The sequence below is a fragment of the Cottoperca gobio genome, chromosome 3, assembly GCF_900634415.1.
Source record: "Cottoperca gobio chromosome 3, fCotGob3.1, whole genome shotgun sequence".
Classification (NCBI taxonomy): Eukaryota; Metazoa; Chordata; class Actinopteri; order Perciformes; family Bovichtidae; genus Cottoperca; species Cottoperca gobio.
Genome location: NC_041357.1, coordinates 29,044,987 through 29,065,468, shown reverse-complemented (window position 1 = coordinate 29,065,468; position 20,482 = coordinate 29,044,987). Strand labels below are relative to the sequence as shown.

At 40.7% G+C, this 20,482-nt stretch overlaps 2 protein-coding genes across 2 annotated transcripts; both read right to left on the bottom strand.

Annotated features, from left to right (window-relative positions):
- Nucleotides 1–1,093: 1,093 nt before the first annotated feature.
- LOC115027791 (aminopeptidase N-like) lies at nucleotides 1,094–6,334 on the bottom strand. The gene is made up of 7 exons (XM_029461293.1): nucleotides 4,497–6,334; nucleotides 3,914–4,056; nucleotides 3,164–3,303; nucleotides 2,851–2,977; nucleotides 2,268–2,422; nucleotides 1,386–1,499; nucleotides 1,094–1,306 (listed from the first exon to the last, which is right to left on the bottom strand). The coding sequence occupies exons 1-7, from the start codon at nucleotides 5,252–5,254 to the stop codon at nucleotides 1,127–1,129; spliced, it is 1,617 nt and encodes a 538-aa protein (XP_029317153.1). The 5' UTR covers nucleotides 5,255–6,334; the 3' UTR covers nucleotides 1,094–1,126.
- A 3,171-nt stretch (nucleotides 6,335–9,505) lies between these two features.
- On the bottom strand, nucleotides 9,506–16,409 carry ap3s2 (adaptor related protein complex 3 subunit sigma 2). Its single transcript, XM_029428739.1, has 6 exons — nucleotides 16,158–16,409; nucleotides 14,796–14,887; nucleotides 14,109–14,220; nucleotides 13,514–13,585; nucleotides 11,491–11,598; nucleotides 9,506–10,448 (listed from the first exon to the last, which is right to left on the bottom strand). Exons 1-6 carry the CDS (start codon nucleotides 16,224–16,226, stop codon nucleotides 10,323–10,325), a joined length of 579 nt encoding a protein of 192 aa, XP_029284599.1. The 5' UTR covers nucleotides 16,227–16,409; the 3' UTR covers nucleotides 9,506–10,322.
- Between the last annotated feature and the right edge of the window lie 4,073 nt (nucleotides 16,410–20,482).

The window sequence follows — 20,482 nt, the reverse complement described above, 5'->3', positions numbered from 1 at the left end:
CATCAACATGTTGCTGCTTTCAACTTCTCATAAACAACAAAGACTTTCACATCCAATCCAAAATATTAAAACAAGATGTTTCCCTGATGAGGCAACATGGTGGGGTGGTGATCTATATATAATCTATTATAATCTATAGATAATCTATAATCTTAATCTATATATAATCTATATCTATATATAATCTATATCTATATATATAATCTATATATAATCTATATCTATATATAATCTATATATATCTATATCTATATATATCTATATATAATCTATATATAATCTATATCTATATCTATATAATCTATATCTATATATATCTATATATAATAATCTATATATAAATCTATATAATCTATATCTATATATAATCTATATCTATATATAATCTATATCTATATATAATCTATATCTAATCTATATCTATATATAATCTATATCTAATCTATATCTATATCTATATCTATATCTAATCTATATCTAATCTATATCTATATCTAATCTATATCTATATATAATCTATATATAATCTATATCTATATATAATCTATATCTAATCTATATCTATATCTATATCTAATCTATATCTATATATAATCTATAAACTATATATAATCTATATATAATCTATATCTATAATCTATATATATATATATATATATATATATATATAATATATAATCTATATATAATCTATATCTATATCTATAATCTATATATAATCTATATATATATATATAATCTATATCTATATATAATCTATATATAATCTGTATCTATATATAATCTATATATAATCTATATCTATATATATAATCTATATCTATATATAATATATATATAATCTATATATAATCTATATCTATATATAATCTATATATAATCTATATCTATATATAATCTATATATAATCTATAATCTATATCTATATATAATCTATATATAATCTATAATCTATATCTATATATAATCTATATCTATATATAATCTATATATAATCTATATCTATATATAATCTATATATAATCTATATATAATCTATATATAATCTATATATAATCTATATTGCAGATAAATTTTGATAAATGTGCAACATTGGAATACTAACTATGTCTTTAAAGACCTGTCATCAGATTCTGTATGAGATTCGTCCAGAGGAGCAGACCTTGCTGTAGGAGATGGTGTTGAACATCTCGCTGATCTGAGGAGGAGTTTGGACCTCCTCTTCTTGACGGGACAGCGGGTGGGAGGAGGCCAGAGCATCTACAGCAAACACCGTGTGCACATCAGACATGATGATCTGGTCTTTCTGCAGCCAAACGGAGAGATGAGTTAGGACGGGCGTTCTGACACGACCCTGTCTGTGAGACAGTCATCGAAGCTCTTACGATGTTCCAGGTGGGCTCAGCATAGTCAGCTCCGAGGTACTCCACGTACGACGCAAAGCCCTCGTTCAGCCACAGGTCGTTCCACCATCGCAGAGTCACCAGGTTTCCAAACCACTAAAACAAATAAAAGACATGAAAAGCCACAAAGATGTTGCCGTCTGACAGCGAGGTACCAACACGACTAAAGGAATACGCAGCGTCTCAGAGGGACACACACATGTTGTTCCTCTTACCTGCAGCGCTAGTGAGTGTTGGAGATGTCTGCCTTCTCTCAAATATAATGGAACCAGATGGCACTGGGCTCGTGGTGCTCACTCAACAGAAATGTCTCTTTGCATAAAGTCATGACTGTCACTGAGGACAATCACAGACCTTGTTGTGAGCCGTTTCATGTCGGAACTATTTTCTTTCTACTAAACTTCACAGAGCGGCGAGTGAGCACAAGTCTCTTGTTGGAGAACTGTAGCTGCGCGGTGATACGGTTTGCGCGTGTGGTTCGGTATAAAGAAAATAGTTCCTGCATGAAACTGTCCACAAAGTATGCGGATGTCTTTTCTCGGCAACTCACAGCAAAACAATCTACATCGCAAATATGTATTTTTGGACTGAACTGTCCTTTTAAGAAAATTCCCAACCACAGAATTTCCCATCACTGATGCTGGCAGGCAGGAAATGAAACACTAAAAGTGCGCAGGGGTAATTGGTCCCCAGGTGATGATCTGTCATCTGGCTTTGCAGAGGGAGGTTCAGCACTTTGGCCAAATGTGTGTTTACACAAACGAGTTGAGATGAAGTTTGTACCAAATGATTATTAACTCCTGATTGCTAAAAACTGGAACACGTATAAGAACATCACTTTTGGCAGGAACATTATTTTCCTACCATGTGTGCGAGTTCATGGGAGATGACAGTTGTAACTCTCTCTTTGTTTCCAGTGGAAGACATAATGGGGTCATACAGCAGGGCCGTCTCCCTGTATGTGATCAGACCCCAGTTCTCCATCGCTCCAGCATGGAAGTCAGGCAGAGCGATCTGATCTGGGGAGGACATCAGACATGCATCAAGTGTCTGAGAAACCACTGAACTTTAATGTGACTTGAATTGTTTTACTTTTATTTTGTGGTTGTTTTGTTGTTTTTTCCTTCATTATCTGTCTCTTTGCAGCTGTTGTGCATCTCTTTGTCATAGTTTCATGTTTCTTTGTGGTTATTTTCAGTCTCTTGTCCTGGTTGCTACGTGTCTCTTTGATTTGAGTCATGATGATTCACCACTGCTGCACAATGTATTCTACTTCCTGGAACTCCTTCTTAAGACTGGTTTAAACGTCCCAACATATGTGCAAAGCTTGCACACGATGTTGTATTCTTTCCAATTTAAATGAAAGACTAAGAGGAAATGAGACTAAGATTTCTGTCTTCACAGGAAACATCTTCTCCGTCGGCCTGTGGATGCAGAGTCGACCTACCTGACTTGGAGAGCGGATATGTTGCATTGTAGTAGTGCTCGTAAAACTGAAGCATCGGCCCTGTGACGTTGAGAGCATAGTCACCCTGCCGGTCCTCGATGGCTTTTCTTCGAGCCCAGATTCGGATCTGCAAAAGATTTGTCAGCTTTAATTCCTCCGTCCTAAACGTTTTTACGCTGCGGTCACAGGAATATTGCAGACGGCGTGACCTCTGAACCCTTGCAGCTTTGACCTCGTCAGTGTGCATCGATCCACATTAATGTGTATTCTGACCACAGTGCTGATGTAAACACATACAGGGAACATCTCTTACCAACAAATTGTTGTTTTGGGTTGAATGAACGTTAACAAAGTCACTGACAATAAACGCCAGCAGATATGTGGACATTCTCTGTGTGGGCTCGAATGTCGTCACTCTGACGGGAACGCCGTCGACGACAGCGTCTGCAGTTCCTGTTCAGGGAGGAGGGAGACTGTCAACAGCATCCAGTCGCTCATGTTCTTATAACATGTCCAAGTTATTCATTCTTTACAATCAAACTGTGTCACACAAAACACACCTTTATGTCGTTTGCTCACTTTTAAATAAAACGTCAAATACTTTGTACGAACCATCCTTTGTGTTTTTGTATAATTACTTAAATAATATCTTTTCAACAGTGTTGGTGAAGAATAACTTTACTCCAGGGAGAAAACGAGTAACTGAAGCTACTCGTCAATGTACATGTGATACAAAATTAAAACAAAATATAATATAAAAAAAGTCACGTCAGCAACAAATGCCACTCAATTGAGTGTATTTCAAAATAAAAGTTAAAAAGAAAGCAAATAGTTCCATTGAAATGGTTAAATGCCTCTTTTTAATAAATAATTTATTTCCTTTTATGGCCCAATTTTAGACAAAAATGGCAAAAAAAAAGTAATTTAATTACTTCAATCATTAAAATATGTTTTTTTGCAAATTACTGCAAAATGTTGTTAAATCCCTAATTTAATTACATGTAGTTCATTTCTCCCCAGCACTGCTTTTCAATTTGCTTTTGCACTGTCCTGAGAAACGCACCAGTTTCCCTGCCGTTGGACAGAGCCACGGTGTCGCGGTCGTGCACGAGGGTGACATTGAAAGCAGCTTTCATGGCGGGCTCGTCGAAGCAGGGGAAGGTCTTCCTGGCATAAGTTGCTTGCATCTGTGAAGTAGCGACAACTCTGCAAAATGTTCCAATTAAACATTAACACATAATAGACGAGTGAAGTACTCCAAAGTCCCAAAGAGGAACATTGGAACCGTGACATTAAAGGGGACATATCATGAAAACCTTTAGTGTGTTTGTTTGTTTAGTGGAAACATGTGCGTGTTGGACCATAAGACAAGCTTCTGTCACGTTCAGGCTCATTAGAGACACAATGTGAGTGTTCCCCCACGAGTTAAGATCTACCTTTGCAAAGGTGTGCCATATTCTTTTCTCGTAAGCCAATCAGAGCAGAGCAGCTTTTTTGGGAAGGGGTCTTAAAGAGACAGGCGCTGAAGCGGAGCATTAAAGCGTGTAAACACGTTCTAGTAGAAACCCAAACTAGAAGTATGAACCTGAAACTGCACGATATGTCTCCTTTAATTCACAATCATGGTGCCGCATGTGATTGCTTACTTCTTCACACCGCCCTCAGTGTATTCACTCCTGTAGAAGCCCTCCAGGTCATCTGCCAGCTCCCCCTGAAACTCAGTGTAAAGAACATAAGACGCTCCTGCAGCGAGTCTGCGGCGCAGCTGAAGGACCAGATACTCCGTGTTCACAACAAGCCAGGACTTCTGGATCGTGGGCGCCGAGGCTTCACCCAGTCCACTCAGCTTAGCGTGGTGCCCAGAGAAGCTGGTGAGGTTGAGCTTGTTGGAGTGGATGATGATGAGGTCGGTCTCCTGCACACACCTGAACACCACCGCTGAGTGTCCGGTGAAGACGTACAGGCCGTCTGCGTCGGGCTTCAGCCGGGGCCACAGGGTGACGTTGTAGGAGACGGGAGCGAGGGAGTGTGGAAGTCTGTAGCGGTCCCAGGGCTCCTTCGGGGTGGAGGGGGTGGAGAGGGGTGTAGGCATGCTGGTGCTGCCCGTCGCTCCTGCTTTAGACTTGCCTAGATTCTTGGCCCTTTCGTAGGCAACGGACAAAGCTATAATCGTAACCAGAGCAGTGGCCGCCAGCACGAGCAGCGCCAGGCCCACGTTTCTACTGACATAGTAGACTTTCCCCATGTCTGCTTCAGGGGGGCAGAGGCGGACTCTGAGGGGTCTCGGTCTGTGTGCAGCACTGCAGGTCTCTCCCTCCTCAGTTAATGGCTGAGCTATTAACATGGAAAAAAAGACATTTTCATAACACCTAAGGAGAAGTGGAAAGATGGGAAGACTCGTCATTCAGTGTGCAGCACAGCGTCATGTGATCAATAACTGGTGCTGAGCTGTCTGTCAAAGGGTTAAACTATGTGACATTCACCTCTCAACAGTCATGTTACTGGTTTCCAGTAAGTTGTTTTATTTCTACATTCTGAAACATTTCCATTTATAAGATATTAATATTTTATTTAATATATTTAATTAAGATTTTTATGTATTTACATTTATATTTAATTGTTAACATACTTCTTTCTCTCCTATTTATTTCTTCTCTTCTTTTCTTTATTATAAAAAAATCCTATTCTATTTATTAATGTTCTATTTAAATGATTTCTCGTGTACAGTATACCTTGAAGTATATTTGCTGGTATTAGTATTTTCCATGATGTGTATCCTTGGGTTCTAATGAAGCACTAACCAGCTGGACGGGAAATATTCATGACACTATCTGGATTATTTTACAACAAGGTCAACCATCACTTACATGCAGCCAAGTACAACTTATAAAACACACGCTGGTTTATCTTATCTTTATCTTACGATAAGCAACATTTACAGCCGATATCTATTCCCGACACACGTAGACCAACCTGATACAGTCCATAAAGCTCATCATGATCTCCTTATTAATAAACAACAGTTAGCCTCAATAGAAAATGTTATTGTAATAAACCGGTGGCTTCAAAGCAGCTTAGACTTGACTACGACATCCTCAGTTAATTGTAAGTTTATTCAGCAGCAGATGAGATGTGCTGTGGTAATATCTGCCGCTGCACATCATACGTTAGAAGAAAACACACACACTCCAATCATACTTTGCTCGTTTGAAGGACAAACCCTGACTGTCCTGAGTGACGTCCCTCTGTTCCTTCCTACCTGATAGCATGTTCAGGTGTTTCCTCTGCAACACCTTCATGTGATCACCGCTGCACGCTGGGAGAGCGTGAGAGACACCCAGGAAGGAAATATGTCAGCTGTTCATAAACAGGTGTCAATAAAACCACTTTAATTATGATGTAATTTTATGATATCACTTAGTTTGATAGGAATATTCTTTTAGTGTACAGATATATTTATATATATATATTTATATATGTCTGAGGACAGAGGGTCTGAGGACAGAGGGTGTAAAGACAGAGGGTCTGAGGACAGAGGGTCTGAGGACAGAGGGTCTGAGGACAGAGGGTCTGAGGACAGAGGGTCTGAGGACAGAGGGTGTAAGGACAGAGGGTCTGAGGACAGAGGGTCTGAGGACAGAGGGTCTGAGGACAGAGGGTGTAAGGACAGAGGGTCTGAGGACAGAGGGTGTAAGGACAGAGAGTCTGAGGACAGAGGGTGTAAAGACAGAGGGTCTGAGGACAGAGGGTCTGAGGACAGAGGGTGTAAGGACAGAGGGTCTGAGGACAGAGGGTCTGAGGACAGAGGGTCTGAGGACAGAGGGTGTAAGGACAGAGGGTCTGAGGACAGAGGGTCTGAGGACAGAGGGTGTAAGGACAGAGGGTCTGAGGACAGAGGGTGTAAGGACAGAGAGTCTGAGGACAGAGAGTATATATATACACACACACAGTATATATATATATATATATATATATATATATATATATATATATATATATATATATATATATATATATATATATATATATATATATATATATTCAGTATTTTATTTAGTAAATGTTGAGCGTTAAACTTTATTTGTGTCCTTGGACCTTGACTGAAGTTACAGACTCGTCACGTGAGGACAGCCGAACCGTCTTCATAACAACGAGAACACTTCTTTATCTTCTGATGAGCTGCGAGTTGAAAGTCCGCAAATCCCGTTCCTATTACTGATTTAGGGACATTAACAACTGCAGCGTCGGCGCGGTGTGAAACCCGTGTGTAGACAGAACAGCCCATTCTGCTGACAGCACAATACATCTCTTGGATCATTACATTTTATTTACTACGACTTGGTTTCAAACTGAACTTTGACATAATTGAATTACTATATCATAACGGTCATATAAAGGAGAGGTGACTGTGATACATTGTTACACAGTCTGGTGATTAGATGTTATGTTATTCTTGTAACAAACATCCTCTCCTCCCTGAGTAATGGATCAGCGGAGCATGAATCCCGTCCAGAGGTCATGAAGTGCCTCCTTCGTTGTGCGAAAGCACGTGCTAGTTTGTCCAAATGCAACTTTTTGGGCAACGTGAAGCGACGCAACTTCTCTGTCGCTGCCTGTTCTCGTCTGTTTGGTGTGTCGGCACCTTCATCAGGCACCAAACGAAGACACTCCACAGTGACTGCCGTGCAGAGCAGGTACAGAGCATCTGAATCTGATTCATTTCTCTGCAGACCGAGACCACACAAACAGACATGATGGGATCTCTCTACAATATGAAGCATGCGCTCAGACATCTGTGCTTCGCTCATGCGGCATCTGAAAGAGGGAAACATGGACGGTACAGAGGCCGAGAGCAGTTCCTGCAGAAGCACGACGCCGAGAGGAAAAAAGGCTTTCAAGTTCTCAGGCTGGACGGAAAACTGTGAAACCAAGAGAAAGAAGGGAAGGAATGTGCCTTTCCTCTGGGAGCAGCTGCGAACTCACTTTCTCCTTTTCCACGAAATGAGCTCAGGTTCTTGAAAGCATCGGGATTCCTCGAAACGTAGTGCTGTCTAAAAACCAGCCCACGTCTCCAGCGGGAACCGTTGTAAACAAGGATGCGTCATCAACAGAGGAGGTTGCATCATTACACCGTCTGCTTCTGCAAGCTGGGGCCGACCACCATCGACTGCAGATTACAGACGATGGAGCACCTCATACAACATGTTCTCGTGCTTCTCTCTCATCGGACTTCAGATGTGTTTGTTCATATTTAACTGGCTTCACTTCTGATCGAGTCCTTTATGTTCTGCTTTCTGCCGTTTTGTTTATGAAGCACTTTGAGGCATTTGCTCTTATAAACACAAGTATTAGTATGAACGTAAAGAAAGTAGTTGAGCTGAATGAGCTGCCAGAGACATGCTTCTCATGTCCCTTTAGGAAAAGTAATCAGCAATCTAAGCCAAACAAATCCCAAGCAGGGAGCAGAATCATGTCGTTCATGTCTTCACATTTCATAACGGACTCTCCTGCGACTGTAATCTCACTGGACGAAAGCTGTGCCTTGTTATCGTATCGTATGAAACGTGCATCTTTGTACATGGAAGCAGCTTTTTGCACAGGACTATCTGCGAACGACTAAACCTGGACACCTTCTTCTTCTTACACACATTTAGTTTGAGTCATTCCTCTCTTCTCTCACACTTCAACCAAACTCCCTGTTGGGGATCAACAGTTAATCTAATCTCAAAAATGTGAAGACCCCACACACACTTTTCCTTTATGGTTCTACCTGCACGTGAACCTGTGGCCTCCCCAGCTCTGCGAGCGCTCGGCTGCACGATGTACAGATGAGCTTCCTGTGCAGCCTGCGCTGGATGTTGACAACCAATCAATCCAAAGCAGAGCCAAGAAGTCAAACTGGGACCTTAAATATACACTTTCCTTTTTACGACAACTGCATTGCACAAGTTATTTCCTGCTTACGTTCTCCTGAGAGTTCCTGCTGGATATGTAGAGCTGTCATTTGAAGGGAAAGCAGTGAAATCCAAAGTTTAGACGTTTAAACTTTAGAAGTTTAACTTTAGAGACCAATGCTCTTTATTGATTATTGCTTTTCATAACCTGCATTTAGTAAATATATTGTGTCTGGATGAATGTTTGTTCTTAGAAACCTCCTTCAGTGTAAAAGAAGCGTTGTGCCAGATGCCAAAAGCTGTACCGCTGATACACACAGGCTATTACAGAACCTTTGCTGTGAAGGAAAACAACTAAAGGACTTGGCGAGCAGCATGTTGGATAAATGAACATGTCAAACATGAGGAAAGCGGTACATACCAGACCTCGTGTCGCCGGACGTCCACTGCGAGCTGACTGAAGTCTGCATTAAACGCACAAGCTGGAAAGATCCCGGCTGATGTGAAACACTCCAAGTCTGTGAGGGTGGAGGTGGGCGGTGCCACAGGTTTTCCTGGATATGTAGGGAGGGAACAACTCCCTCAATCCTCCCAAATCCCTAAATTAGTGTGAAGGGGGGCTGGAAGAATGTGGCTGTATCAACAAGAGTGCAGAATCATTGTGGTTGAGCAGAAGGAGCTCAGAGCAGATGATGGTCGGAGCCGACCGGCTGAACCAGTCCAACCTGCAGGTTGAACACAACAAAGAACGCGCAGCCACAGAGATTTCTATTGTCATTTAATAATTGCAGCATGGAAAGGAATGTCTTGACACGACGTAATGGTTGAAATGAATCTTTCTGACCACGGAAATACAGCCAATAAGACACAAACACACTTTGTACAAACACTTACAGATCCAACAGGTCAACGTTAGGCTGATGCCTCTACAGCACATTAAAACCAGGTACAACTGCACCGCATGTACATGTGCAGCACTGACACAACCTGCAGCCACAACACTAACACGATTCACAACGCACAAGGAAGTCAGAGATATATTACAGAGACGGTCAAATTAATTGTGACAAGAGCCAAGCAGAGGAGCCGATGTGAGTAATTATAACCCAACACAGAAGCCAAAAGATCGGATTACATTGAACTGTGCCAAGTCCAAAAACTCGCTCCATACAAAAGGAAAGTTTTCAAACCTTGGACTCTGATGAATGTCAGAGATTTGGAAGAGATGTGCAGGAACATATGCACTGAGCCAACAGTTAATCTTTCTTCTGCAGAACGGAGGAGATCAGCCGGACAAATAGAACAAAGAGCAGCAGAAAATACAGATATTAATATTCCTCTTTATAGAATATAACTTTACATTATTGTGCAAATCCTTCAACTGGAGTAATCTGTAACTTGTTTACAGTAGAACTCAAATAATCCACTGCTTATCACCCGTTCATATGAGAAGGAATGAGGGGGAGAACAAGCCGCCGTGGTTTTCATGGTACACATATAAAACTGTTTTTCTCTGGGTGGAGCGGGGGCTGCATCACAAGTACAGCAGAGGCCCGCAGAGCGCCGCTGGAAGGCCGTTCAGAACGGGGAGAGGCTCGGCACTTTGATATTGATGTCTCCGATGTTGATGTTGCGGGGCATCTCGGGCAGGTTCATGTTCTTCACTGCAGAGACGGCGCGAGCGGGGGCCGCCGATAGACCTCCCTGCAAAACAAAGAAACATGGAAAACACCTTTAAAGCAAATTACAGCATCTTTAAAACGATTGGCATGTGCGTACTCCTGCTGCATAAAGTATTCGGTTGATTGCCTCCATGAATGTATTTAGGTCCTGTTTGTGCAGATGTGTGTGTGTGTGTGTGTGTGTGTGTGATGTGTAAAATAACAAGCGAGGGATTCATAAGTACGAGAAGAAAAAAGACGCAGACTTAAAATAACTTTAACGCTCGTCTTTATTGTTCATGAATGTCGCTCTCGAGAGGCCGACGTCTCACTTCTTAGCTACTTGGCCTACAGAGCTCTGATTGGTCGATTGTTTCTTTAACCACAGAAACATCGACCCGTTTGTGTCGCTGAACAAATCCGAGATGTGGGAGATTCAGAGGTCTGGAACCGGGCTAATAATGATGTTTAGTGTTGTGGGTGATTTAAAGTCATTTAATAGGTTAACGGTAACGACAGAAGCCCCGAGAGGCAGAAGTCTGAACTCTTCTAAATCTAAATGGTTTTAGCAGGATAACCCATAAAGAACAAGTTTTACCAGGAGAATTATTTTAATCTAAATGACTTTTTCTTTCTCATTTTTGAAAAAAGGTGAAGAATGTGTGTTTGTTGTTGTAATACTCATTTCGGCCACAAGAGGCTGCAGTGCAGCACTGCCCCATGTTCTACAGAGGACTAAGATTTAAACACACTTCTACCCAAAAGAAAGAAATGACAGTACAGTTACATAACTTTCTAAAGCACAATATGTACGTTGTGTTTAGAGCACATGAAGAAGATTAAAACTCACCTGCAAGAAAACATGAACGCTTTTACTTTTTAGATCAAGGGGTCGTGGTGCACTTCAGCCTCTTGTGGCCACAATGGGTATTACAACAACAACAACAACAACAACAACTACTCACTTAGAAAAAAAAAAAAATTTTCACCTGTTCAAAACAAACCTGTGGTGCGCACCAATGGGACAGTTCCACAAGTTGCAGTCTTTAAGATAAAACATCCTTTTATGTGGCAACCAGACTCACCTCTGACTTCTCCATTCGGTTCTGCACTTCAACCTGAGCTACGATCTCATTCATGTTGGTCTCCAGCACCATGCCTCCCATCACCACCTCCTGCAGGATGTAATGGACCTGCACACAGACATGACATGACTTCACATTCAGAATACACTGCCAAATGCAACTGTTTGAAAGATGTCAGATAGAAACTGGCTGCTGCAAATGGCAGCCAGATGTAAGTGTTTAAAGCCGAGTGACGCTGTACGATCCTGCAACTCTGATGATGTGTTTACAGGAGGAGAGCGTTCAGTCCTCTCTGGAACATCGACAGTTTCAATTTCATTCTTAAACTGAGATTTGTGATTTCTTGTGGGCAGAAAAGATTTCGGGGAACATGTCTTGTATTGCAGCACTGCTCTGAAGTTAAGGATGAGAAACTGGGAACAGGTGTGTCTGGAAAAGCTTTGAGATCAGTAAGATTTAATATTCCATAAAGCTATATTCCTACATTTGATATATATATATATCTATCAGCAATAGCTGCATGAAGTGACATTCGGAAAATACATTAAACATTTATTAATCTGCATATGTCCACGACAGACCAGTTATGTTAAGTCTGCGTAACCCTGCCTGCGTGTATAAATGTGGCTTTCACAAGGCTGTGCAGGGCGGAGTTATCCAACTTCAGAGAGCAAAAGCTTTTCTCTCTCGTAGAAATGTTTCATCTTGGGAACATTCCTCAGGCCAAACCCCACCGCACCACATGACATCAATTTCCTGTTGGGAAAATTCAATCAAGATGGCCGTAGATGTGTGTGATTAGTCTCCAGCAACACTTCCAGCTCAGCTCCAGGCAGAGACCAGCAGGCCTTAATGTTGGAGCCTGAACGTCTTAAAGGAGCCTGCACGAAGGTCCATCATCTGATCAAATATTTACAAGAAGAAACCTTCAACACTGATGACTTTTCTTTCCTGATTTCTTGCAAAAACTTCCCTTTTCAAAACACAATGCAGCTCTGAGAGGAAGCCGTCGTGAGAAGGGGGATTCAAAGCTGCAGAATCACTTTAATATCCAGTATTATTAAAACCTAAAGGACCTGGATCACGTACAGCAGCGCAGCTGTATGTAAAAGACAAACACACACAACTACACTGCTCATTACCTCGGGCTCATGTGTCTCTACAGCTCGCTCACAAATACAGAGTTGCCTTCATCTGAACCTTTTATTTATTTATTTCATTTATGACAAACTGCTGTTTCGGAGTTGGCACACATACATTAAACATAAAGGAGTAAACATGAGGGAGTTTTGGCATTTATAGATGGAAGTAACAGACTTGGTGTGCAAAGGCCTTAAGGTCTCCAGCGCTGCCCTCAGGCTTCATGTTTCAGGGAAGCAATGTGCCAAACTAATTTACTTACAAATAGTGGCAAAGAACATTTTGGAATGTAGAAGTTGAGCTCCGGCCGCACTGAACACTGAACTTCATTTACTTGTAGCGGCTGCAGCCGGTTCCTGCAGCTGCGACGTTTGAGAAGCAGTTAAAAATCAACACTGAACACTTGAAGAGAACTCACCAAAGGATCCACCAATAATATATCATCACGCGACGGTATTGTTGGGATTTTAAACATTTTGCGATATGCTGAGTATTGCAATAACATATATTGCAATTTAAAAAGAAAACAAATGCAAATTATGGAGTTTATCAGCATCTGTTTCCGGAGCATTTCCTGCCCGTCCCGCTGATCGATTCAGGAAAAAACTCCGTCACGTCGACTAAAGGATATTTTTCCACAAAGCAAAAATGGCCCAAAAAATAAAATGTGTATTTGCATTCAAAGCATCAAAAGTATTTGATACTTGGCGTCCCTGTGTCCATATAATATTGCCACGCAAAATATCGCGATATGGATTTTTCCCCCCGCCCCTAATAATTCAGCAGGCCATAGTGTGTGTGTGTGTGTGTGTGTGTCTGTGTGTGTCTGTGTGTGCGTGTGTGTGCAGTAGAATGGCCGTTACACTAAAGGCTCCACGCTCACCTTGTCCATGTGGAATATGAGGTCCAGCTCACAAACGTTTTCAAAGCATTTATCCAGCGTTTCCACAAACACCTGCAGGGAACAAGATCCAGACAAACATCTCATGTCTCAGATAAACACCTCCCAATGTCATCAGAGAGAAATGTGTCATACAGACTGTAAACACACGACACCTTCACAGAATATAAAGATATTCCTACTTTTGTATCAAGCGGTTTTAGACAATGTGACACCGATGTACATTTTGAGACGGATACTACGCGACGCCCCACCTGCCATAATCCTCCTTTATTAACGATGTAGGGTTGTGTTGATGTTTGTCTGAAGTCAGCGATCAGCTGGAAAACTGAGCAGGTCGACTCACTCTGTCCTGATGTTATCTCTCTTATGTGCTATCACAACACGTGTATCATCTTTATTACTCTTTATTGAATGTCTTATCCAGAAACATTTCACTTGAGATCAGCAGAACTTTCATTTCTTAGATAACCAGCATTAAAAGCAACACGTAAGCAGGAAGCGGGTAAAGAAAGGAGCCGAGTGTCTTCTTTTCAAAAACACACATTAAATATGTCTATGAAGACAAGAAGCTGACCTGGATCAGGTCCAGGATGCCGAGCTCACTCTCAGACGAGTCCACGCAGAAGACAAAGTAGAGGGTCGCGTAGTGCCGGTAAATCAGCTTGTAGTCCGAGCCACCAATGAGACTGCAAGAGGAGAGACATGTGACTTCACAGGAAGATTGAGGCGAGTGGAACTACAACAGGTATGAAACTCGTCAAACTAATCAATGAATGCTATAAAAGTCCCAGCGGGGGTTCAGTTTGTAAAAGAGTTGATTAGAGAAATGAAAAGAAGTGACTGAGACTAAGTCTACTTTTGTGGGTTTGCTTCCATCTAATGGTTAAAGTAACGCTACTGCATCTGCAGTCAGCTGCTGCATCTGCAGTCAGCTGCTGCATCTGCAGTCAGCAGTCAGCTGCTGCATCTGCAGTCAGCTGCTGCATCTGCAGTCAGCTGCTACATCTGCAGTCAGCTGCTGCATCTGCAGTCAGCTGCTGCTCCGCTGCTGCTCCGCTGACAAGTGACGTCAGCTTCTGTCGTGACATCAAACACATTGAGAAACTCTTCCAACACGTTTCCTTCAAGGTCATGTGCAGCTGCTCTTCTGAGAGCCGTGCATCACTCACCTCTAACAACATCTTTTTAGTTACATAGTTTAATAACATACTTCGTTGTTCACTTGGTTTTCATACAGAATCGTAGCGACAGTAATACTCGCCTTCCACCCTCCAAGAAGTTGCAGACGTTGTCGTCTCTTTTCGATACCAAATGGAAAGTCTCCCGAATGATCTGCTGCTGCATGTCCTCCGCCTGCAAAACAACGGTTACAGTCAGCGAAAGAAATGTATTCTGTGTTTGTTAATAAAGTTATACGAGTGATGGATAACTTTTTGGTTCAAACGTTTTAGCATTTCATGCATTTGGAAATTCCCACAACAGGCACAAACATATGTTCAGTGTCTACATAAACAGTTAGAGTTAGTTCTTGGGGAAGAGGATGTGTTGTTGTGTTCATTTAAAGCATCAGAGACCCAGGCTCCGATTGGTAGAGAGAGCACTCGAGGTCAAATACTTTGAGTTTTAAAAAATCATTTCCCCACCACTGATATATTATATATATATATATATATATATATATATATATATATATATATATATATTATTACTGAAATAAAATACAAGATAAGAACAGAGTAGATGAGAATGAAAACATTTTGCTGCTGCTGCAGTTTGTCCTGATGTACATATATAATCTTTTAATATTATTATTCAGTGGGTTTTATTTTCCATCTTAAGTATTATATTTAATCTTACTTTGTTTTATTTTTACAATAATTATAAACTGTGTTTTCATCTTATTTTCCATTATTTATGGGATTTCATCCTTGTTTTTATTTGTATTCTAACTCTATTTTCTCTTATTGTGAAACACTTTGGGCTGCATTTCTTGTTTGAAAGGCACTAAACAAACAGCTTATTACTATAATTATTAATATTATATTTACATTTGATTGATTGATCTTTGTGACGGACGTAGGTCATCTTTTACCTACAGTTATAAGCTATAAGTAAACAAACAGATCATCAGTGATAATTACATAACTAGGCCAATAAGCAAGTAGTTACAATGTATTTGTACAAAGCATGAAAGTTATGTGTTTTATCTTTGCTAAATCATATCTAAGATATCCGTTAAATACTACTTAGGTAGGTGCACATTGTTCAAATATGTTTTTTAAAAGAGGGAACTGAAACTAAACAGTGGCTACATAAAGCTTAGCGGTTTGCTTCCCTACACCCTCGCAAGCTAGCACCAGCTAATGTTATATATTATATATATATATATATATATATATATATATATATATATATATATATATATATATATATATATTATAATGCTTAAGTGTGTATGTTTCACACACACACACACACACACACACACACACACACACACACACACACACACACACACACACACACACAAACTAAATACAACACTGAGTATTAGCAAATGACAGTAAAGACAGCAACAGAGAAATGCTAATGTTGTGAACATGCTAATGCTAAAGATACTTACGAAATACTGATAGAATCTGATCAGCCGCGGCTTCCCGTGGTTGTTAAATATCAAGATGGCTTTAATCATGTCTGATCTTTGGTGTTGTCAAATGACAATATAAAGTTATTATTCAATTATTAAGGCTTTGACTGTTTAGATTACGTTAGCTCGAGTGCTACGTGCTAATCGTCCTCTTAGCTGCCGGATGAATTATTGAATACATCCGGTTGCGTCTCCACATTCAGCAGTCGACCTTCAACAAGCACTTCCAATCTTATGTTCCGGGCAGGTCATCGAGTGCGTTCACAAGCGTCTTTAGTGCACGTTTTTGTTGCTGCTCTTTTTTAATCAAAGGCCACATGAAGATTTTTGCTCTAATTAAATAACATTTAAAAATTGCCATATTTTAAAGATGTAATCAAAAATGTAATCAAGTAATCCAAGACAATGTAACTATAATCTCATTTTTCTCAAGTGTAATCTGAGTTGATTACAGTTAGATCATAGTTCAGACATGATGTCTGGATAAATGCGAAGATAACTGAATTTCCAGAAGTTGCAGTTTAAATTCACTCATATCAACATATTATCATCGAACACACACAGTATATGAACTGTATCCCCTTTCGTGACACTGGTGAAGGTTTACACTGTTTCTCTCCTTCTGTGTTTCCCGAGTGTCATCAGAAGTTCTCAGACTTTTTACAGTCACATTACATAAGTTTGCAGTCTTTGTGACTAATGCACCGGCAACTGAGGCACCACGTAATTACTGCACCCTTTGTACCTTTTGTCTTCACGCTGCCTTGAAATCTCAAAGCACCTTTCTTTGTTGAGATCTGCAGCAGTTACCGAGTCTGATCAAAAGCTGATTTATGTAATGTAACAGCAAAAAGGTCTCAAAAGTCTATAAAACATACTACATGTGCGAAAGACAGACACAAACAGTCAGGCAAAAGGAACAATGCATTTATTTACAGTGAAATTATTGTATTGTAAAGCATTTTTGTCCACCCTGCATGTATGCGAGGATCTTTCCTGTGTAATATAACTTTCTTTCTATTACATTCTTATTGAGATTCAGGATATGCATTGAAAGAATTAAAATTACACAAAAAGTTGACATTAACCACAAAAAAGCGAAGACTAAACAAAACCAACGATGTCACCCACCTCCCACCCCCCACTATGATCGCCATATAATACACAGGGGAATGTGTTATGATACAATAAAGTTAGTAACATACATTCTTGGGTTATACTTCATGCTCTTGTCCAGGTCCAGATCATTTCCTCTTCAGCACCATGCATCCTACAGCCACTGACAGGTTCTACTAACAACATCAAGATAAACAGAAAGCCACTGAGATACTGTGAGTGTGTGTGTGGAGGAGGAAAGACATCTTTATTTGCAGCTTTCAAGCCGTCTAGTAAGATCCGTTGTTGATGTTGTGATAAGTCATTATCATCCAGGAGCAAAACATAGTTCACGATCATAGGTTTCCTCGTGGGATACGTCCTTACAAAACCAAAACGTGTGTATAAAAGAGCCGACAAGTCCAAACGTACAAAGTGCCCAAGTGCATTATGCTGACGATGATGATGTGAAACGTTGAGCTTTACAAATGCAATCCGAGTCCAGCGGCACCTCCGTCAGGTGTTACTCTGGCTCCTCTCTATGCGCTAACATACATATATATAATTATGATGTTATATAATCATTGAATCAACATTCACATATTGTCAAGTTTCAATTGACAGTTTTCTGTGAAAATAGATTGTGATGATGCAGAATGAAAGAACAAAGTGTTAATCCTCCAGACTTCACCCGGCTCATGGGGGTCAGGCGAGAGCAGGAGACAGTAATGCAATCTTTATTCTTTCTACAGACTATTAAGATTTTACAGTCGACCAAATCCTGTAAGTGTCCGGGATGAAACCCACACAAATACAAAACACAAAGCCCACAGAGAAAGAACCGAGTCAGCATTTCACCTGGTTGTGTGAGGCGACGGTGGGTTTTTAATGAAGACATTTTGACATGTCAGGGTAGGAAAAGCACAAGATGATGAAATGAATGAATTCTGTGTATCTGCTACATGTTGACAGTTTGTGCTGAGTCATGGCTCACTGAGACTTTACTGTCCAGACAAGGCCACCCACGAATATATAAACACAAAACCATGTTCATAAGATAAAAACATCACATAAGACCGAACAGAGCTCTTTAATCTGTACAGCAGACATCACATCGTGTCCCTGTGTGCAGCCGACACTCTCATGATACGGTGACGGCAGTTTGTTGAACACATTATTTGAATTTTGGATAAAATAACTTTTGTAAATCTATATCTTCACCCCGAGGGGAAAGAGAACAGTGAGACACAGCGTCAGCAGGAAGTAGTGTTGCATATTCACAAACTGTTTCCTTTCAGCAAAACAAAAAACAGTTTGCATTTCTTTACTGTGATTTCTTTGTGTACACATTTGAATAAGGGGGAAAGATGCTAAGTGACTTCTGGGTCATTAATACGGACTGTATGGGATTATTATTTAATAAGATAGAATATAAATGCTAAGACTTATAAGTATGTGATTGTTATGAATAAAAAATTAAAACACAATACAGAGAATTGTAATAAACGTTTTTAAAAATGATATAATATTCACAGGAAATAATCTGCTCAAAATTCACCCGAATATTTAGTTTTACACACATTTTCTGCAGTTATCTTGTTGACCTGCTCTGTTATTGTTATATATTGCATTGAATATGATATGAAATAACATGTGTCTCAAAGATAGAAGAGGTTCTTTAAGGACAGATGTTTGGACCCACTGCAGATCTAATATTAAAACATCAAACGTTACCTGTCAGACCGTTTACCGGGTCTCTATCTGTGGACTCGCTGCTGACGGTGTGTATTCCTGTGTGATCAGAACCAGCAACACTCAAATGTCAGACCACATTTCCTGTTTGAATTTCATATCCATTAATTCTCTGTTGTACGTTTTTCATCATTAGTGCGACAAAGCCACCCGGGCCGTTGTCTGCATATCATCTATTATTTCCCCTCTAAATTCCCTTCCTCCTGCATGAGCACAGTGGAAAACAAACAGACGCTCATTAGCATGTGTGACCCGTTGGTGGTAAACAGGCTTATTTCCACATGAGTGCAGTGCGAGAATGGATTCCACCGGGACAGTCGAGGTAGGTGGGCCCGCCGGCTGCCTTCATGGGGACTTTAATAGAGACTTAACAAATGCAAGTGGACAGGCACAACATTCTCTGGCACAGGGAGGTCATGTTGGTACAGTGAGCACTTGTTAGAGGGTGACTCACTGTATTTGGACTCTTGGGTGGCCACTGATATTCACTTCATTTTTAATGTGCTTTTTTCTTCTCTTTCTCTCTCAGTGCTAATTGTTGGATTGTGATGGATGCCGAGCGCTGTCTGCCAGAGCTGAGGTAATGTGTGGCGTTCAAATAATGCCTCTGTGCTCTGTGAAACGATGAAAGCGGCCTGTAATTACAGGGATAATCAAACCTGTCAGGGGCTCTTCTGTGGACCGTTCTGTTTACTGTCTGCTTCTCTCACAGCATCACATGCTGCCGGTCCACCACAAGCCTCAGACGTCAAAAGATCATCTGCAGCTGTACCTGTGTGCGTCTCAAACAAAGTAAAAGTCAGCGTAAGTATCTCCCTCTGTCTTTGAACTCTATCTCCGTCTCCTTCCACATGTTTGGATCGAGATCTCATCTTGTTTCTGTCTCTGTTGCGCTTCAGTTTTGCTTCCTGTGTGATTGTCTGTCCTCTTCACAGGTCACACGGTGGAGAGGAGGTCGTGTGGAAACACCTGGAAGCTGCTTGACATGCTCCTGCATCAACCTCTCTCACAGACGTTCACATTCTTTATATTATTTATTGTCTATGTTGTACTTTTATTATGTCAGTCAGATGCTCTTCCTGTTTCTTCCATGTTCACCAGGCTTGACGTCATTTTACATCTTAGTTTTGTGGCTTTTTAGGAGCTCAATAGGCAACAGCAAGGTTAAAGGGACAGTCCACCCCAAAATAAAAAATGCATATCCTTCTTCTTAGCTGTTGCGTGGCTGCAGAGATGTCTGCCTTCTCTCCAATATGATGGAACTAGATGGCACTTTGTTTGTGGTGCTCAAAGCGTCAAAATATTACTACTAATATAATAAAATTCAACAGCATGTAGGAACTACTTTCTTTCTACCGTATCACCGGGCAGAAGGAAGTGTGCATCTACTCCTGGACGAGAGGCTCTCCTGAGCGAGCGAACGTTAGGACTCATGGGGGAGGAGTCTCGAGCTT